This window comes from Ctenocephalides felis, unplaced genomic scaffold, assembly GCF_003426905.1.
Source record: "Ctenocephalides felis isolate EL2017-DRISC unplaced genomic scaffold, ASM342690v1 CF-g0.4_SCAFFOLD_01170, whole genome shotgun sequence".
In the NCBI taxonomy this organism is placed as follows: domain Eukaryota; kingdom Metazoa; phylum Arthropoda; class Insecta; order Siphonaptera; family Pulicidae; genus Ctenocephalides; species Ctenocephalides felis.
In genome coordinates this window covers 10,868,273-10,894,616 of record NW_020537324.1, presented here as the reverse complement: position 1 = coordinate 10,894,616, position 26,344 = coordinate 10,868,273, and the positions used below count along the sequence as shown (strand labels likewise).

Genomic DNA, 26,344 nt, shown 5'->3' with positions numbered 1-26,344 from the left:
GTTCACATGTGATCAGTTCCCCCACTGAGAGAAAGTTTTTCATGATTTATAGAATGATTTAACTAGCTTAACGTAACTAATATTTATTAATAATAATAAGTAGATACAAATAAAGTCATCAATGTTAATAGCTATATTATTCCAAGCTATATTATAGGCAATATTGCCAATCAAATTTATAGATACAAAATACTATTGAAAATTATATTATTTGAAATTTCGACCAAGAAAAAATTAGTTTAGCATTCATAAATTTAGTGCATATTGGATATATAAAATTGACATTTACTATTTTTAAATTGAATGCAAAAGTAACTACTCCACACATCCGTATTATAAACAAAATCAGTTATTATTACCCAAAAAGCAAGCAATAATTTACAACCTGTAAGTATCCCCAACAATATATTATATCTATTACATCCTCGTGGTCTGACTATAAATGCAATATCATTCATATCTGTTTCAAAATCTGTTTACGGAGCAATTCTGCAACACGGAACACACAGAGCGCGTTAGGGGAATCACATCAAATAAATTTTAATCAAAAACTCCCATTCAACATTTAAACTGTGCAAGCCAGAGGCTTCTGTGAAATTAAACATGATGCTTCATCGGTCTACCGTCTCCTCGGTATTCAATGAAGTCTTCGCTTTGTTCAACCCTGCCGATAAGATCAGAGTAAACAGAGACGAGGTTATATTAAATACAGGACCAGTACTGAATATTCATGACTTTGGAAACTGGCTGGATAATGCACTGGTGCAATCCATGGATTTGGTCGAGTATTTAGAGAATATTTCGATAGGCCATTATTGAGGAGAATACTTGGAATTGATTATTGGCATTTGATAAATAATCAAATAAAAATTGTCCAGATACAAAAAAAACATTAAGTTTCTGTTGATGTGTAGTTTTTGGCAAAGGCAAGTCCTACCGTTTGCAATACAGATTTTGAGAGAACGAAGCAACAGATTAGAATGATTCATTTTACGCGTATCGATGAAAGGGAGGTTCAACGGTTTTGGAGATAAAAGTAAATTATATAAAGATATATATGTATATATATAATATATAAATATATATATATATATATATATATATATTATATATGTGTGTGTATAATATCGAATTGTCGCAAAAAGTCTTGAAGGTATTAGAACAATAATTTTATTAACCCAGAATGCTGATAGTTTCAGCATTACTTGCAAGTATATTATTCATATATTTTATGCTCGTTTTAAAAAATTGTTTATTCCGCTGACCAACTAGATTTGTTAAATACATATTTTCGATTGATTATTTGTGGTTACTTTCAACGAAAGGTATTAAACTTTTATTATTTTCCCCTGATACTCTCTCGTGTTCATTATATTATATTATATTTTCATATAATAACCCTTTGTAGATTTAAATCTCGGACATGCAGTGTTTCAGTTATGTCTATTAGCAAAAGCGAATAGGGTTTAGATTATTATCTGTTTATTCATAGCAAACAAACTCTTCATAAAGCCCTAAGAAGGGTCTAAGGGATGGAAAAAATGATTTGTATAAACAGGAACTCAAATTTAATATCTTCCATGAGCTATTAATAATTTGGTTAAAATAAATTCCCTAATCAAACTAGTTAGATAATCAAAATAGATAATTAAATATTCGTAAAATACGTTAAATTCGTTAAAAGAAGTGCATAAAACTAAAAGTGTATGTATTCATTTCTATATCATTGCAATATTAACTCATTTGCGTTATATAGACTTTATACGAACTTATTCATATTTTCCAATATCAGTTAAATTTAATTATATAAATATTATTTAATATTTAACTAATCTATTATTAAATATTTAATTAATCTATTATGCTTCACGTGAATTAAAATTTAATATTTTTTTTTAACATAAATAATAATATGAAATATTATGTGAATCTGAGTTATTATTAGCATAATAACATTTTCAAAAACAAGTTTAAGAAATTAATTATATTGGCTCATTTTTTATTTAATTTAAATAATAGTATTGAATATCATGTAGTCCTGAACTATTCTACTATAATCACTTTCAAAATATTTTTAACTTATTTTTAAATTTCTCACTTTTTATTTATTTACTAATAAATTTATTTATGTTTGAACATACAATTTTTAACCATAAAGTGAGGGAATATCTATATAAATTAAAGAACCAGTTAGGAAAATATTGTATTTTCTATATTTCTAAAACTTTTTGATGTAGAATGTAAACACTTACAGCTCAAAGTATTTACAATTTTAATTTTTATTGATTTACAACTGACCTAAATTAGAAAAATTGATTTCAATGATTGAAAAGTAAGAAATATTACTTTTAAATTATAAAACAGAGCATATAAATAAATCTTAGTGAAGATTAAAAAAAAGAGTTAATTTAAGATAATAAAAATCCAACAACGTATGAACTATTTTGAGATAAATTTAATGTTCACAGTGTATTATGAAGAAACAATTTATACACTCACTCTTTTTCGAAGAACAAAATATTTAATCCTTGCAACAATTAAGAAAATTTTGAAATATATAACTGAAATATATTTTGAAATTATTTTGCTGATCAAAGTTATAGTTTGGCTTCATAAAAACTAGTACTTTCGCATAATTATATCTCTATGTCACGTTATTTACAATAATTTCAAATTATATTACCTTGATACAATATCAATTCACCTTGAGCGCACGCGTAGACGTACCCCTACCTTGAATTAATGTCTGAGGCCCAACCCTCATTGACAGCTACGCATCGTAGCTCTACGTCAGTATCTTACAAGAGGGCAGCACAATGGCACAATGCCCTGTGTACTTATCAAGAAATTGATTTTTATTGTGAATGAAACTAATAATAAGTAAAAGTTAAAAAATATTGGAAATAATTATTAAAAAAATGTAGAGAAAACTTCGAAGTTCAAGTTCAAGTTCAAAATGTAGTTTTGATAAATAATAGTTTATTGATCAAAGTTGTCGTATGACTTAAAGTGTTGAAAAATAACAGTACATGAAGTTAAAGATAAAATGCTAAATATATAGCAAGTGCAAAATGAGGTCGAACTCTAAAGTTATCAATTTTATGAAAATGAAGCTCTTCAAGTAAGTTTTTTTTGTAATTATTCTAGTTTATAATAAGCTTCGTTTAGTTGACGAAGTGTCGTCAAAATTATTCAATTATAATAAAAATGTAGTATTATGCAATTGCCTTTGTAACCTCTCCATCCCTTATGTGATAAGATGTAATTAAATGATTACCTGTTGACTGTATTGTTTAAAACCATGCAGCACGCAACATAAACTAATTCAAAATTTGTTTATATATAAAATAGAATCATTATAAATTATTCTTCATCATTTTGTACATCCAGTCTTGGTGTTTTATTAAATTTCATTTGAACAAAATTAGTCAAAAACTTGATATTTTTCAATTATTTTTTACTTATTTGATATGCTTATATTTACAATAATTTGTTTAATTTTGTCTATAAATAATAAAAGATAACATAAAAATTTTAGGTTATTTTCTTTTTCCATACTGTGGATAGCAACAGGTGAAAATGCGCCGGTAAAACATGTCTGACGGAGCTTTCATTTAGTTCTTACTACTATACTATAGAATAAATCAATGAAACTTAATTTATTACACGAAAAGTACATTAAACTGCTCAATTTCAATGAAACTGAGAATTTATCAACACATTCTGTCATAATAAATTGTAGATATTGTCATTTGTAGAAAAGAACCACTTTTTAATCGGGATAGATTAAATTAATGCATGAAAATATATTTCTAATAATAGTATTCATGTACTCAGATTTTACAATTGAAGGAAGCAGTAATATTTTTTTAGAAATAATAATGTTGGAATGATATTTTACTCACTAGCATCTGTGCAAATTATTCAATATTTCAATATATGCCATATATTGCTCATAGTTGCTTTTTTGCCATTTTTACTTCAGATTTTTCTTACTTTGAATTTAACAAATATAGATATTTAAGTACAACTTTCAAATAAACTGATATTTATTGAACTGTCTGAATTAATTGTATCGATTATATTTAATCTTTTAATCTTGAATACTATATAGCAGTAATAATTTCTAAGAGTTTTACATTATTCTTACACATAATTAATCATGTTATATATCATTATTTAGGATCAAATTTTAAGTGAATTGACATTTTCACAGTTCTTATCTCACCTGTATAGCAATGATTCAATTTCCTTTCAGATTACTATATTGTTTTAGTTTATCGCCCCCATTTTATTTTCTTTGGCAAACTCTGAAAAGATTTATCAGAATTCGAATAGCCGTTTGGGAGTAGTTGTGTGACAACACACGTACCAAAGATTTATATATATATATATATATATATATATATATATATGTGTGTGTGTGTGTGTGTGCATGTATGCATGTATTTATGTATGTATGTATACATATTTCTCGGCCGCCTCACATTAATGCATTGGTGTTCGTATAAAAATCAAATGGGCTAGCGTAAGGCTATTTTCATGTTGTAAAATAAAAAATAAAACTCTAGTACATATAAATCGCATGGTAATAAATAAAAACGATCTAAAAAGCTAATATCACTCTTTTTTACCCCTAAAGTAAAGTCTGCACTTTTGGTATTGGGGTGTGCGAAGAGAATCCCGAATTCGTCTGCGAAAATAAGATTAAAAAATTTGTAATGTTAGCACGTTTCTGGGATTCTTTTTTTAGCATTCAAAAATGCGTGGGATTTCATGTAATTTGAAAATAATAGAGTTAAAAGTATTGCCTATATTTAAATAATTTAACTCTAATTGTTTAAATAAAAATTTAGAAATTCAAAATCCTATTAAAATATAATTCTATTTATTTGACTAACATAAGACATACTCTTGAACATTATTATAAAATTGCCATTCAATTTTGTTGATGAATTTAATTCTTGAATTTTATTAAAAATAATTGTAATTGGCATTTACATATTGAACAAATATTTAATGTCGATGTCTATATTCTTTAAGGTTATTATTAATAATTATTCATTATTAATAATATAAGTAGTACTTAGTTTATTGATATTTATGTAGTTTTAGTTATATTTCTATACAGCACTTTCACATATTATACATGCACACATCCGCATATATACTCGTACATGAATTTTAAACAATGCTTATACAAATAATTTTTTTATTTACACTTTTAGTGTTGATATAAGCAAATGAATGTTAGTTTTAAAAATAAAAAATAAATTGGACTAATGGATTTGTATGATCGATGAAATACCAGCGTACTTATTTCTATCTGTGGTATATGAATAGATAGAATTAGCTACGTTGATGTGTCATTGATAATTGCAAGCAAAGGTAAAATATGTATAGAAGCAGATTCTGTATTAATATATAAGTGTTTGTGTGTATATATTTGATGTGGTGTATTTAATAAGGTCAGTAATCATAAGGTCTACCATGTTTTAGTATTTTAATTTATACTATTTTATTGTACCATTCTTTTTATTTCATTAGTTATTTAATCTGCCTAGATATACAATAGGGTAGGGGGGTGCCAAAAAGTCCAATATAACCACGAACACACAAATTATGTCACAACAATTAACACGTATGAAGCAAACAACTATCTGACTATGTTCAGTAAAACTCCCATCATTTCAGAATTGTTTTTTTTTTTTTTGCTGTTTTTCAAAAATGTCTTCTGGTCCTTTTTACCCTATAGGCGATTAAAATGGAATGAACAAGGGTGCAAGCAGGTCCAGAGTCTTTGTTTTAATTTTACGAAATAATAGTTACATTAATTAACCAATGCAAAATATAAATTTTATTGGTACATTTTATGCTGAGACCACAACTTATATAACTTTGATCTAGTATTTTGTCAGAAATAATCATCTATCAGTGAACTTTTATAGGGGTTATATTAAAAATGGTTGAACCTAACTTGAAAGTAACAGTTTATAAAAGAATTATTTATAGTATACTTAAAAATTATATTAAGGTCTCGTAAATTAAACAACAGTGCTCACGACCAAAAAAACTAACAACGAAAAAAAGCTTTAGTTACAGATTTTCAACGTTGCCATTTATTTCCTGATACCAACATCATAAAAATCAAGCTAATGGCTGGTTATACATCTTTTGCCCTCTACTTTCAAATATTGTTGTTATAAACCTCCTAACTTCAATTGTTTTTGAGATATCAGTGGTGGATCTTTTGAATTTTGAACCACTCTGTTATATGAATCCAAAAATCAATATGAATTATGATAAAATTTCTCCGATGATTAATTTTTATTACCCGACTTGAGTAAAACGCATCATGCGTGGCTTCAATCTTTCACTCTACTCTGTCCATAAGTTAAGAGGGTGATTTCTAGATGGACATAAAAACTGCATTTGTGAGATTAGGGGATGATGTCTTACCAGATGATGACTGATGATGCTCGGACATTTGAAATAGTGTTTACTTAAGATAAAGCTTAGATGAAGTGCTATTAGTATTAATTCCACTTTTCGGTTTGGTACAAAATAAGCCTTTGTCCTTCCTAAAGTTCAGTCTAAATTTGTTCATAAACTGTATACGTATATTCACTGTTGGTAAAAAATTCATCATGAATTAATTTAAAAACTGAATAAATTTATTTCTATAATGAAATAATAATTTACCATTGTCGTATCTACAAAACCAAAATCGATTCAATGCAATTTCATTACATCTCAATAAACCTGCTGATCTGCATATTTTCTCGTAGACAAATAGAGAAACGCAATTTAGACGACAAAAAAGCCCCGATACTCGAAATCTTCGTATCGTATTTAATCTGAACCCAAATTCGTTTGGCTGATTGATATTTACAACCCTAAACTGGATCCCGGGGGCGTCGCGCGATGCAAACGTGTAAATTTCAAAGCGATCCATGATAAAGCTGTGAATAAAATAAATATCTATTTACAGAGTCCGGGATTTAATAGCACATTGACGTAGGAAGAATATTCTAAATTTGTCGGTAAAGGACATGTAAAAAACGTAGTTAAAGTATAGTGAAAATAATAAAGGATAATCCATTATTGCTGTTACATGATGAAAGCACACTCTTGTTTTTATAATAAATCAGCTATACCCAATAACAAATTGCTGTTTTATACCTATAAATAAAAATCAATCAAAAATGCGATTCTGTTACACCTAGTTATTAAAATTAAATAGAATGCATCATCGAGTAAAATATCCCACTCAGCATCTTGATGTATAATATGAACTTATTAGCATATCAGTATTTTGACTTTCAGTGAATATTTGCATCTTATTTTTGTAAATTTTGCATTTATTCCATTCGATTGATAATGTTCACAAGATGAATGCATCATCGAGTGAAATATCCCACTTAGCATCTCAATATATAATATGAGCTTATAAGTACATCATAATATTTTTGACTTTCAGCAAATATTCTGAAGTCAGTATTTGCATTTCCTTTATGTACATTTTGCATTTATTTTAAGCATATATACTGATAAACTAAAAAAAAAAAAAAATTTACTGTGTTTTCATAATACTTTCCAATATATCGATAACTGATTTGAATAGTGTTCTAAACGACCTAAAATATGAGTTAATATTTGCATTTTGTTTATAAAATCCTATGGAATAGGTGAAAGTGAAATTTGAATTTTACAGCATTTTTCAAAATATATCATATATATAGATATCAATTTTCAGTATTTTTTATTACTTTGCAATTATTTAGCTATTTTATATCTTTGGAAATTTTAAATTTCTTCTGTAAATTATTCATTTGTGTTTCTGATAGTTCTATTGTCGATCATCTTAGTAATCAAATAAGTAATTATTACTACATAAATAATGAAAATCACTTCTCTCTATGAGTTTATTTGCGGTCTATTAAGAGCAAATAATATCAAGTAGAGATTAGCAATGGCTTTATTTACAGTAGCAAAGAAATAAATATTGTCAGAGCGCGGCATCACTGTTTCGCGCAGATACGAAGATTTCAATCTTGTATTTGCTCCGGCAAGGTGATTTAACATCGGGCGGTGCAAATCCGGGATAATCCGGAACCCTCGTTTTAGGACACGTTGCAATGATTGTCGGCTTTATTTCTTGGAAAGATTCCAAAACTCTAATGTTTTTGGAGGACAACTCTGAGAAGCTTAGGACTATTAAATAATTTATATGGTTATCATCTAATATTGAACTTATAGCAAATGTTTTTGTATATATTGTATTCAAGACAGCACATATTTTATTTAAATGGATTGCATCATCAAGTGAAATATCCCACTTAGCATCTCCCAGCATATGATATATATCTCATAAGAATATCAAAAATTTTTTACTCTCAGTAAATACACTGAAGTGAGTATTAGCATTTTATTTATGTAAATTTTGCATATATTTTAAGCATATATACCGATATAATTCTGCACTGGATGAGAACTCTAATACCAGAAAAGGATAAGAATAAGATATATAGGTTAGGGTGGGGCACAAAGGTTCAATTTGGTTTTCAGTGATTTACTGTATAAACTAAGTGAACTACAAGACGACCCATAACATGTTTCAATCAAGTCTGAAACTATGAAAAGTAAAATTTCTAGTTGACTTCAAATGATAGAGATATTTTTTCACTATTTTTCTAAAAATCTTCATATGTTTTTTTTTGCCCCATGTGAGTCGTAAGAAGTTCATTCTTGCCCAGTCCGAGTCGTCGTCTCATCCAGAAGGCAAACGTCTTTTCAGATCAAACTTTTATTTAATTTTGAAGAGATTTCAAGAAACAATAGCTGCATTATTGAACCAATGTAAAATACGAATTTTATAAAAACATTTTTTACAAAGATATCATTCATATTGTGAAAAAAATGCTCATCGGCAGAGGTTGAATAACTATTAACTTAGTTCATCTCTTGTAAAGTTGTTTTTTCAACTTTCTCTAGTTTTTTTTTAGTATTTCTTATTGTTTATACTTGTACCAATGTAAAGGTTTAATTGGTCGTTCTAACTCCACCAACATGTAAGCTTTCAAGAACAATGTCGAATCTAACTTAATAATGACTCTACATCTTACAAAACACTCATGTTCAGGCATCATAAACCAACTACAACAGCTCAAAACTAAAAAAAAACTACCAAGAAAAAGGCTTCTAGTATGAATATTGATACTTTCCCATATACTCCCTGATAGCGATTACTTAGGAATTAAAGTGTTTACTGGTAACACACATTTGGCCTTCCACTTTAAAATAGCCTCATTAAATATTTCTATACTTTTCTCGTTTTTTAGATAATGCTGGTGGACCTTCTTACCCGCAGACTTTTATGCCTCTATACTTAAATTTTCTTCAATCTATGATGACTCAATATCTTGCCAATGATTCACAGATCAAGCTTGGCTCTATTACCAAGCTAGCTTTCCGCCTCAGCCATCCCATCATTGTTCGTCTTTTTCCCATTGACCTTCCTAGAAAAGCATCTCCGGCGATGACTCTCATATCTATTATAACGTGAGTTATTTATCGACGTATAAATAACTCTACGGTGTGTCCTCATGTTTTATACATGAGATTGTTGAGGTGGAGATGAAATGGCCGCTATCGTATAGTTGGATTCTTATTGGGGTTGTCGCCTTATTGTTAACGCTTGCCCGGCGACTCGGGACGTGAGGATTTGATTCTCCGCGGTCGCCTCTAGTTGGTGACATAGGAGAATGTCTGTTATAGTGATGTATCACTGGCAACACTAACAGGGGCAATAAAAAATAATAATAGTGCTGCTCTTGGGGTAGAAGTTTGGTGGGTAGTCATTTTGGAGGAAGAATCACAATTGGATGTTGCCCGAAATAGAGCATCGTGGGGTAGCTATTTTGCATAGAAAAATGCAGTAGCTTCGTGTACGATGTAAGAATTGTGCAATTGCATAGGATTATTCCAATTAAAAAGTGATTGCATAATGGCTCCATTAACCTACTCACACAAAATAAAAAATCGGTATTTCTTACGCATATACTTCAACCCTTTCCACTCGGATGCCGACGGCACGGTGTGAAAATAAATATCAATCTCGCAATTCGCGTGTGGAAAGGTTTAAGGATGATTAATTTATAAGACAATGTAATTTCTCCTCATGTAGAATTTCTCTAAATATAAATTTACTACAACCAAAAATATAATTCACATTGCCATATACGTCATTTCTGCTTATAATAGAACTCGGTCTCTAGTGAAGGTTTTGCTCTCAATGTCGTTTACAGAGTTCATGAACATCTTATAAACCCAGTACCGTACCGAAATCATGATTTAGGAACAGATGAACCTTAACATATTTGTTTAAACAAAGCTTTTACTTAATGAAAGCACAAGGACAAAAATAAGCATAGTGGAAAAAATAGTATTTGAAGTAAATTATTATTTGGTAAAGAAAAAAATCATTTTTGTCAATTGATATCGCTAAACGTTACTAAACATATATTCTTCTCAGTAGATTTTGATTCACGATTCAGAATTAACAATTTGTCAATTGCTCAAAATAATTGGAGTCAATTGCTCCCAATGATTGCTCCATATTATCTATTATATTGTTGAAAATAATAGAGATATTCATTTTCTCAATAAATAAAATCATAGCAGTTTTGAACTGATCACATATTCAGGAAAATTTATGGCAGTCGCCTAAGTTACTGTCAAACACTGGTAAATAAAATTATTGATTTTTATTCATGTTTATTCATAATTTTAGATAAGAATATCAAATACTAAACGATCTGTCCCTGACATGTCTTAGAATCATCCCGATGGTGTCTGCAGCACGCACCACTTGAATTCCATTCATACTGATGTTTCACACCCTTACATGACTACCCTCGTTTCTTGCCCTTGAAACAGACTTCCACTCTTAACTCATCACATACTAAATTAATTTTCTCACCAAATCATTATATGATACTAATTATAATTATTTAAAATCGATTTTTTGAATCATTTCTCCAAACTAGTTAATAAATTAATTTATATTTTTAAAATATTTTTTCTTCAAATTTAACATATTATTGTACCTATTTTTCTTCTTAGCCAGACCCAGCCCATGATATTGGAGTGGATACTATTATGATTTCTAAACTTCAGCCGATTTATTTATTTTGTAATTTTTGATTGCTGTTAAAGAAAGTATAATATTTTTTTTAAAGGCATGCTCAAATGTTTTTATTGTGACATCTACTACATTGTAACTTTAAGAGAGTGTCATGCAATTTCCTGTTCGATATCATCAATCATTTTTATGCATAACTTTGCAAGGAAACATGTTCATTCACTCTATTACAGTATGAATATTTCCCACAAATATATATATATATATATATATATATATATATATATATATATATATATATAAAAGTGTGTGTATGTATATCTCCAAAATTTATAATTTATTACTAATATATCTGTAAAATAGTTGATGCATGTTTATGACCATGAAGTGATTCGTACTCTGTTGAAAAGCGAAGAAAATATTATTTGCAAGATTTTTCTGAGTAATACATTCTATTTGATTTATATGACTCCAGGGAAGTTGTTAAGGAAGAGAGAAATATATTTTTATTGTTAAGAATAAAGTATCATATAATTCAAGTAAATTTGTCAAAATTTCAATAGACATGTTGCATTTAATGATTTGAAAACTGTATTACAAGTATTTTCAAAACCGCATTAGAAAACGTATTAGTATTCTTATAATATTAACACATTTTTATGGACCGATTCTGTCTAAAGGCTATGTTATGAAGAACTTTCCATACTAAATCGTTCTAAATATTGGCAAAAGCCATGTGATTGCTATGCAGTGAGGCGGTTTCCCAGGCTTGAGAACCTGCTCAGGTTGAAACCTAAGCGTGAAACCGCACAAATGCCAAAACTGGGCCAGACAAGCAACATGGTCTTTCTGACCCAGCTTCATAACATACAAGAGACGTTGCAGTTTATGTGTAAAACGTATGAATGACATTTTGGCCAATGCATGACATTTTGACAGTATTCAGTATAATTCGGTAGCACAATGCATGCAAATTGGAGCGTAACATGGCCTTGCCATAACATTGGCCTGTTGTGCGGCAGAATCGATCTATTAATATATTCATATGCATACGTGAAAATTGAAAGCAATGAACAAGGTGACATTGAATAAAAAATATATTATTTCTTATATGTAATTTATACTTTTTTATTGATAAAATATAAAATCATTTAATTTATCAAGCCAAGCTTAAAATTATTGAATCTAGAGACTTGGAAGATTTACACTACACCATTTTTTTTTCTATTCCTGTACTAAAAGCAGTGATTTAATTTTAATGTACACAAAAACATGCTTCCATATCAAAATACACATTTTGGTGCATTATATTTAAAAGGGGGTTGTACTTTTGTAATATTCGTCAAACCGTCACGACATGGTTATTAATGAACAAGTCATTTATATCGGCCGGCGATCACCCCGTCGCAAGCGGCTGAACGGCGTTACGTTCACAGTTCGCCCACTGATGCACACTTTGATGCCCCGATGAAATACATACATCAATAAAACATGACATTATGTAAAAATCGTACTGAAGTCATGATTTTGGATAGTAATGAATGTTGGGTTGAAGGTTACATAAAATGGTTCATATGAAAACTGAAAATCTTTACGATACAGTTTCCTAACCAAAAGGGTTGCACTCACACTAAAATCATTATTTTCTAATTTAGAATTGAAATTAAATTTTTCCAAATTGGGTAAATTTTATATCTTTCAAAAACTGGGTATCGCATATGATAAATAAAATACAGATAAAAAGAGCTATATTGATTTTGCATTGATCATGAAATACCATCACAACATACTTATTAACTACCCGAAGGAGAAGTTTATGTTTTTATCAAAAAATCCGATTCGCTAATTTTATGTTTTCTCGACGTTTCAAGCCATTCTAAATCAAATGAGACAAAATTTGGAAAAAGTATGTGTGTGTGTGCGTGTGCACGCACAAGTTTTTTGCCGTAAATCGACGTTTTCTCAAAAACAGCTGGACCGATTTCAAAAATATGAATGCCATTCGATGTATCTCGTTAAGGACTAGCGTTTATCAACTTTGCGCGACGATCATCCAAGCTGTTTTTCTTTGTAAATCTCAGAAAAGTGAACAAAATTTCGTCCACGTTTCAGCTCGCAATTCTGAATCGATTTTGAAAATTCAAAAACTGTTCGAAAGATATTGGTTGGGAATCGTTCTGATTAGTTTTTGGTAAAGATCGGCCGAGCCGTTTTCTTGTAATAAAGTTTTTTTTTTTAAAAATCGACGATTTTGATGATTTTTTTTGACGGTGGATATCATAGTCTTCTAGATCATACTAAAATATTACGGCCCTGCGACAACTCGTTTAGCTTTAAAAAATCGTCAAAGTTTGCGAAAATTGGTATCGTTTTTTGGCATTTGTCAAAATTAGACTTTTCATCGACGTTTGCTCAAAAACGCCTGAACCGATTTCAGATATTTAAAAGTCATTCGATGTATCTCAATGAGCACTATAGTTTGTCAGTGTTGTGAGACGATTTGCCGAGGCGTTTCTTTGTAATTTGAAAAAGAGTGTTAAACTTTTCGTCCACATTTAAGCTCATTCTACCGAATCGATTTTAAAAAATCAAAAACTATTCGAAGGATATTAGTTGGGAATGATACTGTTATAGAGAATGAATCTTAAAATTCATTTCTGCTCTTGGAATACGTTTGTATGTAAGTGTATTTGAACAATATATCGAACAAGAAAAGAAACTAAACTGTGTCAATTGAAGATTGTACTTTTATTATATTTATCCTATCGACAACTCACTTCTGTTCTAATTGAAAATATGAAACGCGAGCCACCGGATCGTTTGCAAATACTGTTTGCGAGTCGCTACGTGCTTCTTCATAAATATGTCTACTTACTATTCGCTAGAGTGCAATGTAAATACGTAGCAGTGTGACATAAGTGTGCTCTTGAATGTATTGTCGTATTTTTATACAATAAATGTACAAGTATTAGTAAATATATTTTATATGATATATATTGAGATATATTCAAGATAGCTTGCTTTATTACATGGAAAGCACGTTCTTTGACATCACCGGGTTTGGAACTCCCCATTCGCATTTTTTGCGATATTAAACTGTGCTTATCATGAATGTGGGACCAAAAATTGTTTTTGTAAATGATGCTAACCTGTAACAATATTACATAACAATGCATTGCATTCTCAAATGTTTATTTTAGTTTAATTAAATTATATTTTTATTTGCAGCAATGTCCGATATGAAGAGTTTCAAGAAATGCCGAAGCATGGCTATGATCGGATGGATGGTGGCAGCGGTAGACAGGCATGTTAATTTTTTTTATATTTTTTAATATTCCATGAATTTTAATAATTAGATAGTTAAGAATTAATAGAACCTTTGTTAATTTGTTAACTAAATTAATACAAGCGTCCCTAAATATTATTACATATAAATTATAAATTATAATTTCTCCTAGATATAGGAGTAAAGTAATTTAAATTAATAACTCTAAAGTAATTTATAAACGGATACAGGATTTTATAATATTAAATTAAATTAAACTGTTCAAACATAACATATATAATAAGGAAAATTGATAATTATGACTTCATTTTGAGGATCTTTAAACTTTTGAGTCCTGTATTTCAATTAATGGGTATCGTTTCTCTGTAAATTAAAAATCTTTTTTGTAAAATAAAGCAGTTTCGAAGATCAAGCAACTATTGTATCACTACACACTTATATTTAGCCAAAAAAGATAATAAAACGTAACAAGTAGTAAAAAACCCTTATTTATAGAGAAGATAGTAACAAAGTATTGGTTGAAGTCAAAATTTAAATATTCAGAGACATCAAAAAGCTATAGACATTTAATTATTTTTATCATAAGTAACAAGGTGTTGGTTGAAGTCGAAATTTACATATTCAGATACATCATAAGAGCTATTGATTTTAATAATTTTATTAGAACACTGTAAAATTTATGATTATTAAAAGGGTGATATAAAGTCAGAATTTACGTTACTTGGTATATTTTTAAATTATGGAGTTCTGTATCTCAATTGATGCAGATCGTTTTTAAAAAAAAAATTGATATCTTTTCTGGAATACATAGCTGTATTAAAGACAAAAACATGTTGTACAGTTTAGATAATTATCCAAGATAGCTAAAATTAGCTATGTTAGTGAAACGTAGTAAAAAATCCTAAATTTTAATGGGATAGTAACAAAGTATTGCTTGAATTCAAAAATTGAATCTTTAGAAATATCATATTTCTAACTCTTATTAATTTTATCATAGTACTGTAAAATTTATAATTATTTAGAAGACTTGGTTAAAAGATTAGTAAATTAAGTAGTTAAATACAAATCAATCGATTGAATTAAAACAAGTTGTAAGCATGGCTGGTAATTTCGTAAACTTGTTTCTTGCAGCGTAGTGCCAAGCACTAAAAATTATTTTTATAAATAATCGTGTAATAATAAGTTTGAAGTGGTAAGAATATTATACTGTTTAAAAATATTTATACAACTTGTCAGTGTTAGGATAAAACATGATCCTTAACATGATCGTTATACTTGCAACTATATGTCAGATAAGTATGATTATTATTATGAAACACTAATCAACTATCTATTTCTATTACCAGGCAGCCGACATGGACTTCGGCTGGGCCGGCGATGCGGCTGAACGCCTGGATGCCGGATCGCCGGAATCCTTCGAGGAGATCGAGCGACCTCCGCTCCGGCATATCGACAAATACGTGCGAGCGGAGTGCCCCTGTCTTAGCCAGCGATACACCGTGGCGGTCATGACCTGCCTAGGGTTTATGATAAGTTTCGGAATTAAGTGCAATCTTGGAATGGCTAAATTGAGACTGGAAGCTCTGATGCATAACAGGGTAAGTGATAATTTATAGACATCGATTGGTAATATTGAATTTAATTACTGTTATTTATGTCTAATGTAATTGTTTGAAATTCTATAGTTCATTATGGTGGTATATAGCAAATTGCTAATTGTAAGATAAAATTTTAAGAACTGCTGTAGAGAACCCTTGCAATCTTTATTGTAGAAAGTAATAGTTACACTGAACACTCTTTATATGGAAGGTCCGATTCGAAGGACCGTTTTAAGGACTAATTACTTCTTTTGATTTTTATTGACTTTAAAAATGTATTTGAAATTTATTAGTTCGGTTTATAATGGTGTTTACTTGTAAAATAGCTATTGGTTAAGATTGAGGAATCGACGTTGTACGTTAACAGAATAAGAAATTTCTTATAATAACTTAGTATGTACGGTTGTAAATTTATTCTATTGATGCTGGTAGAAAAGGTTAGATCATAATATTTGTGAAGCAGGCGCGAATAACGATATCATTTTCTTTAACAACTTATATATAACATCAAATTTATAATCATATAGTAAGAGTTCTGATTGCTGTTGTAACAATAATTAAAAAAATATATAATCATGATAACTTTAATTTAAATAAATATGATTATTATATTTAAAATTTAATCTTTTAGTCATATTTATTATAATTGATTATATAATTTGTTGCAAGCTATAAAATATCTAAACATTCCTAAACTCTTATATTAAGTTGAAAAAAAACAACTGCCTTATGTATATGTATATTAGGGTGGTCCTTAAAATGGTCATTTTTGAATTTCCTTGCTCCCAGGGGCTCAAATGGTTCCAAAGAGATAAAAAACAATTCTCTGAAAGTTTTAGCTCTTAATATTAACGTTTAGATAGAGCGCAATTCAATCAAAGTTTTGTATGGAAATAGCATGGAAAAATTTTGAATAAAACTCATTTATTTCTCGCTAAGTTATACCTATAACATTTTTTTTAAATGTTCTTTCCATACAAATCAATTGATTGAATTGCGCTCTACCTAAAAGACAATATCAAGAGCTAAAATTTTCAGAGAATTGTTTTTTATCAATTTGGAACCATTTGAGCCCCTGGGAGCAAGGAAATTCGAAAATGACCATTTAAAGGACCACCCTAATGTATATATACATTTATATATGAGTAGATAATCTAGACAATATATCAAATGATACAACGCAGTTGTAAATGCGTCGACTAATGGAAATATTGAGTAATTTCATAACATAAATTACGCTGCAATCATGATTTTTAGAAAGGAGTTACATACATGACAATGCCTTCCAACATTAAGGTAATGCTTTTCACGTAGCTTTCATTCAACGTAAAAAACTACACTGAATGAAACATAAATATATTTTTAGCCTATTTTGAAGGTTTTTGCCTATATATAAAGGTTTACATATAAAGCTTATACTAGGTATAAAAACAAATTTAAATTTAAATTTACTAAATTCAACAGTATATTTTTAGTTAATAATATTTTAAAATAGCAATAAACACTATATAATAAAAAGTTAAAATTATAACAATGATGATAATATTTATAAGAATACTAATAATTAATATAATGATAAAAATAAAACTTATGATGAATTACTTCCGATCACTATCCACTCCAGAACGCGACAGTGTTAAAAGCAGAGTTATATATAATATATATATATATATATATATATATATATGATATTCAGTTTTCAGGGCAATACATCAATTAAAAAAAAATTATTTTTTCCATACGTTTCGACACATAGTTTTGTGTCATCTTCACATATTTCAACATCAAAATTATACAAAAATTTAATATATATATATATATATTATATATATTAAATATTAAATATTATTATATTGTTTTTTATTGATGTTATGCCCGATTATTAGACTTTGTTAATATATATATATATATATATATATATATATATATATATATATATAACTATTCAAATATCTGTTTCCCTTTATCACCTTGAATCTTGCAGTTAAATAGAGCAATAGGAAACATAAAATTAGCCTATTCATACTTCAATATTTACTACATTACAAAGTCTTCGGTGATAAAAAGGGCTCCAAGGGCTTCGAAACGGAGGGTCCCTGGACTCAGGTTTCATATCTGAGTATATTTTCGCATCTTTTGTCAAAAAGCAAAAGCCCTAACGGAGCGTTATTATTCAACAATGTCGTCTCGTTTTGAAGCGGAGTCGGCGCTAATGGAGTTGCATTGTTGTGACCCCTTAACTTCGATCGACCCTCGACGAAGGCAAAGATTCCTTCCTCGTCAAACAGTTTTCCCTACATCCAAACGACGCATTCCATTCCACTTAGGTTTTTCTTTTTTTCACATCGCATCTCGAAGATGAAGAATCAGGCTTCTTCCTGTTTGAACGTCTCTGCTCTAGAGAGGTCGTATCGATTGATACCGTTGATGTTTTCAAGTGGCCAAGATGAACTTTTATTAAAAGGGAATTGTTTAATTTGAATGTGATATGCAGATATTTACACAGAAAGCAAAATGATTGCAGATACTACAACAACAAATAGAATGTAATAGAAGTAGTAGAATAAAAATTTTAGTCAATAATCAAGGAATAGAAATTATATCATTAATGACTTAATTACGACCCTTATTGCATAATTTCTGCAATTCTCATCAAATTTGAAATTTAAAAATTCTTTAAAAAATGTTTGCTCTAAATCTAAAATCCTTTTCCCTTCCCAATCAGTTATGATTCCAATTTAAAAATAATTTTATTTTGAGCCAATAAACTTATGCGTATAAAACGTTTGCATAATAATTGTATTAATAATGGTAAAAGCTCAAACACAAAAGCCCCAGAACTCGAAATTCATTACGCATATGCTTGATGCGCATTTGCATATTCGGCCGGTCCGCATCGGAGCGTGCGATGCGTTCGTTGTGATTTTATGGCGCGTGATGGACCCGAATTTCCTGCACAGTTTTTGAGGAAATGTTTTTATATTTTGGCATTTGTTGAATTGAAGTTTGATTTTGTGTAGTCATTTGGATAGCAAAAAAGTAAATCCACATTTTGTTCTTATATTAATTAATCATTCTTCATGCACTCGTTGCATATGTGTCACTTTTAATGTTAACCATTATTAGTCTAATAAGGGTACTAATTAATAATCCAAAAATGATAATGCGCTTTTCACTATTTTGAATCTAATTTATAATTAAACACGGCCCGAATTTTTATTTTGCAAACAATTGCTGTTATTGACAACAGTCACAACTACGTATTTTGCTTTTGTTTGATGTCGTAAATTTTTTCTAAGTATTTTCCATGACAATGTAGGATGATTATGAACAGATATGTATATCTGATAGTGTTAGCATATATATATATATATATATATATATATATATATATATATATATATATATATATATGGGTGTGTGTAGGTATGTATGTATGTATAGATAATAAGTTGCAGCAATGCCCCCTAAAGGCAAGTTTTACTTGAGATTAATTATTGATATATATAATCTCAAGTTGAAATTTATTATCGTACTGCTTGATATCAATCTGGCCAAGGTTGGAACATTGAAAATTGAAATATCTTAATTCTTACGTAGTATCCAAGAAGAACTGTTCACAGCAATGTAATGCAGTAGTTAAAATGGTTACTTTTGATAAAAAACATAAATTTCGTATTATTATAATCGTAAAGTCTGTAATAATGATAATATATTAAAGCCTTGTAACTTCATTATTTTTGTTATATGTGGTTAATAAATAGTCAAAAACACAGTTCACTTGTACATCAAAGTACTGTGAAAGTAAGATAGTTCATAATATGCAAATAATTCTAAATAGTTTGATTTCATTTTTTTGCTAACTCTATTTCAAAGTTCCTTATAGCAAAGCTTAAGGACAAATTTATTTAAACTTCAAAGTAGGAGTTGTAATTTACCTATTTTGATCCAATCGATTAATTAACACTGCCAAATCGATTTGAAAAGAAGTAATAGATTATATACTACTCTATGTCACTGATTGCCATCTTATCAAATAAATGAGTTATCAACTATATTATTATTAAGAACCATTTTAAGGTTTATTATTTGTAATTAATAGCTGTGACTTACTTTATTAAAGATGATTATTTTATTATTTTAATGTGAGGATCATATCGATTATATTAAGGTGACCATAATTTTTTAAGTCAAAACTGGGATGGCTATTTTTAGTAATGAGAAGGGGTAGGTCTGGCTTTAAAATAACAAATGGTATTTAAGGATACACTAAAATATCTGTTTTAATCGGAATTGCGGACTTTTAATATAATATTTAATTAAATATAATATATTTTATCTATGTTTTACTTCTGTATTTCTCGCTTTTGAGCCTTGTATAAAACTATACTCAATTTTCTTAATAATTAATTTAAAAAAAATAGCTGGCTTGTTTATGTTTATAATTTTTGTTAATTTATCTATTATTTTCAATAAACCTGGATAATCCGCAACAAAAAAAATTAAATCCGGGACAAAGACTGCTTTTAGATAAACCCGAAACACTGGTGGAAATGCGGGACTGTCCCGGCCAAACCCGGACGTATCACATTAATTATATACAATAATTCCTCAATACTATTATTTTATATGTCTCTATCTAAATGTTTTTTATTATTTCAAATGTCTCAATTTTCTCTTACAGACGGAGTCATCACACGGTATAATTTTCAACTGGACAGTAGGCATGGAGAGCGCCGTCGATTCCTCGTTCTTCTGGGGTTTTTCTTTACGCAAATTCCGGGCGGATTTTGGCTTCTATGTATCCCGCCAACCGGATATTTGGAACAGCCATCGTCGGAACATCCTTTCTGAATCTGTTGATGCCCGGAGCGATGGATCTACATCCTACGGTCGTTATCATAGTTAGGATCATGCAGGGACTAGTCGAGGTAAATTATATGTATATATATTTATATTATATATATATATATATATATATTTTATATATATATATATATATATATATATATATATAATCTTCCACGTGCTTCAATAATTTCCTGATAATGATTTCTAGTGTGCTCCATAAATTCCTGTTCCTTATGAGCGATGTTATCAAAACCTTACGGTCTTGATGTATGTCGTACAATATCTTATTTTGCGGATGATGCCCATAATCGCATATGGGAGTCGTAATGCTCGAATCAAAAGCAATGACAATACAGAATATGATTCTCCTGCCGTTAAATCCTTCGCTCAGATCCTTCCGCCCGGCTGATCCTTTTCATTGAACAGACATGAACAGCAGCGGCAAAATCCCGCCGACGCGCGATTATCATTTCTTTTATATACACGTGATACATGTATAACAACAACGCACGATATGCTCACATCAAAATAACGGATTTGGATTTATTATTGATGCGTAAATCTTATAAATTAGCCACTAGATGATAAAATGAAATAGCCAGAATTTAAGGAATTCGTGAAATAGCTGGAACTTTCCTTTAAAATTTTTGAACGCCTTAATTTTTTTTTTAATCTTGAAATATTGGGCTTTTTTACCCCGTATCTTTAAATCGGAGCTGCCCCTGTCGGAACTAATCAGCACGTCTCCCCATCAATAGCAATATAATGTTTTTTTAATCAGAACGGTTGGCCCGTGCTCTCAAAATTGTATCCGCACATACACACAAACATGCTACATACACACATACACAATATTTTCTGTTGTTTCTTCAACGTAAAAAATTATATATCATTTTTTACTAAATAGCTTTGAAAAATATTATAGTTTTTATATCTATTTAGGTCTATTTAATATTTAATTTTTTTGTTTTAGGGTGTTTATCCAAAGTTGCGTATTTGAACACTTTTTTGGTTTAAAATCAATAGGATTGGTGATTCTTGAATAATTCAAATCTGGTGACCCGTGCTCTAGAATTTTTGGACAAAAAAATGTATCCAAACATACACACAAACTTACCACATACACACACATTTCTCGTGGGTTCTTCACCGTATAAAATTATATATCATTTACAGAGTCTATAAATTACCTTCAGATAATAATATATATGTTGAATATTTTCTTTTAGTGTGCTTATCCCAAGTTGCGTATTTGAGCACATTTCTCGTTAAAATTTTTGTAAAAATAATTTCATTTGAATCCAAAACAAATATTGCTTCTTGAAAAATCCATTAAGTGGAAATCTAGAATGATTACTTTAGGTTAATAGGTATAATGCACGCTGTATCACACTTTTTTCATATAAATTACAATCTCTCTATAAAGAAAAACATTGAGTAATTAATTTGATAAATAAAATTAAATTCTAAAAGGAAACCTCAGTGGTTCACCTTTTACTAATGTACTAAATTAGGTCGAAATTTAGTTTTGGTATTAAAAAGACAAAAAAAGAATCTTTATTATATACTAACAATTATAAACACATTATATTACACAGACTATACATACACACATACATATAGAACAATATATTATTGACTAAAGTGAAAGTAAAAACCTATCAAATGTAAGGTGACCATACGTCCCGGATTTTCCGGGACAGTCCCGATTTTCCGCCTTGCGTCCCGATTTTTTCTAAAAGCAATATTTTGTCCCGGATTGTCCCGGATTTTTAAAAATAGTTTGATTGCTATTTTTTAAATGTATTTCAACTAGAAAATTTAAACCGAAAAAATGTACATATAAGTTTTTAGCTCACCAACACCCCCTCCGCTCGCACACACATTCTGGTCTGTCCCGGATTTCATGCAAAAAAATATGGTCACCTTAATTAAATGCGTTATTTCTTATAGTATACATGGTGTTGTAAAGACTCGCTATCAGTTCCTTTGAACATTATATCACAAAAATATTAATAACTAAATTTAAAAAAAATATTATTTAAAAGTGGAGGATATTTGTGTTTGTGTTAAATTCTAGAATTAGAATTCTATAATTTTGATATTTTTGATTGTATGACAAATATGTTATTTTGATTTAATAAATTTATTTTCATTTTTTATTTAAATATGAGTAAGTATATCTACCTTTATTTCAATTACATCCTAGGGTGTAACATACCCGGCTTGCCACGGTATCTGGCGATTCTGGGCCCCGCCTCTGGAGCGCTCACGTTTGGCTACAATTGCGTTCTGCGGCTCCTACGCCGGCGTAGTCGTCGGAATGCCGCTATCAGGTATACTAGCCGGCAAAATAGGTTGGCAGGCCCCATTCTACTTCTATGGTGTCTTCGGGCTTATATGGTGAGCTATGTAATGCATTGTGAATGGTAGAAATTTTAATATATGTAACACAGATATTGCTATCAAAAGATGTTATTTTTGTAAACTTCATAACTTTAGATTATTTCATAATATGATGAAATATAATATTATATATCTGTCATCCCAAGTGTTCAATTTAATTTTCACTATTTTTCAAAGCTTGATTTCAAAGTTCTATTACTCGTGTAATATCGCGTATTTGAAATTATTGGTTTAAATTTTATATAAAGTGCTTCATTAACTTTTGTTCCTAACCATATGACTATTTTCAGAGAAAAAGTTAATACCGCGATTTAAAACAGTTTTGCCAAAATTCGACTTAACCAGTTATTCACTGGGATGGCAGATATAAATGAAAAATAAACATAGTAGATTTCTTATTAAATCATTTAATTTTAATAAACTTAGGAATAGTAATCGATATTCGAAGAAATGAATAAATAGTTTGTTTTATTTTTCATTCAGAGCAAAATCATACCAGTAAATTCCCGTTAAGACGATTTTCAGAATGGAGTTTCGGAACAGTTTAGAGACAATATGTTACAATGTGCAGGCATCGAATTATTCAAAAAGTCATATTAAGCCTGACAGTCGTAACTAGTTTTTACTATAGCTCAGTACTATATATTTTCCTCTAAATTCATATACGACATAAACCTGTCCCAGAGATTTTTCTTACCCCTGACCTTCTACAATACATTTTATGGAATCATTGGATTCATTTGCGAAGTTTGCGAAGTTTGACACTATTCTCACGATTCTAATTTGACGTCATATCCTCTCCTCGCTTACTCTCCTCGTAGTAATATCTAAATTATCACATGCGACCGTTTTTCTGATAGAGGGTGGAAACGTCTTATTTTAATATATTTTTCTGAAATAAAACGTGTTTTTCTCATAAAAGTTGTATCTTGTCTTCATTATGCCAGAGTTGTGAAAAATATTATATGTCATCACTTTTATAACCCTTAATTGACAGTTGAAGTTTGAAAAGGGACGTGATGTATCATTTTGCTTACTTGAGATAAAATGTGATACAGTGGAAAAATTTATTGTAGTGAATAATTTAGGCTCGTCATTAAGATGACGAAACCTATGACCTCAATTTTACATAATATATTATATTCTTTGTTGTAATTAAAATATATGCTAATTGAACAAATATTTGATAAATAATGCTGTATATATGAAAATATGTACTCTGATGATAAACCAGAGGATAGAAAAGAAGTTATTTACCATATATTACAATGCTTTCAATAAATACTGTGTAACTTTTTTAGGTTTGTGTTTTGGTTATGGTTAACATTTGAAAAACCACGTAACCATCCTGTGATATCAATAAAGGAGCTAAAATACATAGAACAAAGTCTCGGAGAATCGACTCAAATAGCCATGCCGACAATCAGCACGACTCCTTGGAGGAAGTTTGCGACTTCTATGCCAGTCTACGCATTATTGTGGCGAACTTTTGTAGATCCTGGAATTTTTATCTACTAGTTATTTTCCAATCGGCCTATTTGCAGAACACATTTGATTTCAAAATCGAAGAGGTAAAAGAAACAAGAAAAATATATACTGAAAAATATATACTTTATAATTTATAAAATTGCAGACTGGTCTTGTTGGATCATTGCCTCATTTACTGATGGCTACTATAGTTCCATTTGGTGGTTTATTGGCTGATTATCTGCGGAAATCCGGGCTGATGACAACAACAACCGTTCGTAAAGTCTTCAACTGCGGCGGATTTGGTATGGAAGGAATATTCTTCCTTGTCGTAGCCCATGCAAAAACAGCTGTAAGCATACCATATTTCTAAGACTTTGAATTCCTAATCTTTTTTATTGATAAATTATGTTCTTTATTTAGATGGCTGCTACAACTGCACTAACATTTGGAGTGGCATTTAGTGGATTTGCTATATCTGGCTATAATGTAAATCACTTGGATATTGCGCCAAGATACGCCAGTATTCTGATGGGTTTGTCCAATGGAATCGGAACTATAGCTGGCCTGATATGTCCCATAGCTGTAGACCATATAACTAGAGCAGGGTTAATTATAAAATTCAATTAATCTTAGACAAAAATCCTTTGGTAGCTATATGCCAAAATTGTGTTTGATGAAAGCAGGCACCAATAAAAAGCTTTTAATCTTCTATAAATGTTTTTAATAAAGTGTAGATTTTTCCTTTTTCTTATTCATTATTTTTTTCTTATAGGGTAAAGAAAGTTGGAAAACAGTGTTCATTTTGGCAGCTACGATACATTTCATAGGCATCACTTTCTATGGACTTTTCGCTTCAGGAGAGTTGCAAGAATGGGCTGAACCGACTGCTGAGGAACAACAGTCGTGGAATCCTTCTGTTATTGTTCACAAGCAAATTGTGATGCACAGGGAAACATCATTTGTAAGAAAATATAAGATTTACCTACTACTACAACTAATTAGTATATTAATAGTTATAGGTGGTATTAAGTATTCACTTTTTCGATATCCGATGAGGGCATGAACTTTGGCATCATACAAAACTAATCAAAATTGGCTTAGAAATTTTGGATTTTTGGTGGACAATATATAGACATTGTAGAGCACTTCATAGAGAAGTGGTTCGGTTGATCAACGCTCATGACCAATAAATTGAAGACTTTATCGAATTTATTGACTGATAGTTTCCAAACTAATCGCATGATTATCAACACATTTTTCGAATAGTTTTATAATTTTCAAAATTTCTACTCATTCTAAATATTCCGATTCGGTTCAGCCATTTTTGAGTAAATGTCAAATTTTGGCATAAAACGATTTATGATTCACTATGTTAAAATTTATATGTAATTTTTGTTTTTTATCTCAGGGTCTCCTGTGGATCCAAATTCCAAGCTAAACATCGGTGCCGGTCCTGGTTACGGAGCAGTAGAACCCATTCACCCCACGAACCCATTTGCCTACGCAAATCCTGTCACTGAAGAACACGTGCAGCCTGAAGCCACTGATTCCTATATGCACGGCGGTGACGACCTCGGAAAATATCAATAA

At 29.8% G+C, this 26,344-nt stretch overlaps 1 protein-coding gene across 1 annotated transcript; it reads left to right on the top strand.

Moving 5' to 3' along the window:
- The first annotated feature begins 603 nt into the window (after window positions 1-603).
- Window positions 604-26,344, top strand: LOC113366788 (vesicular glutamate transporter 1-like). The gene is given in 15 exon segments (XM_026608443.1): window positions 604-785; window positions 9,243-9,271; window positions 9,342-9,561; window positions 14,372-14,447; window positions 15,776-16,027; window positions 20,712-20,790; window positions 20,793-20,816; window positions 20,819-20,958; window positions 23,088-23,281; window positions 24,586-24,752; window positions 24,755-24,855; window positions 24,918-25,103; window positions 25,175-25,354; window positions 25,527-25,776; window positions 26,163-26,344. Coding segments are annotated over 15 exon segments (2,262 nt in total).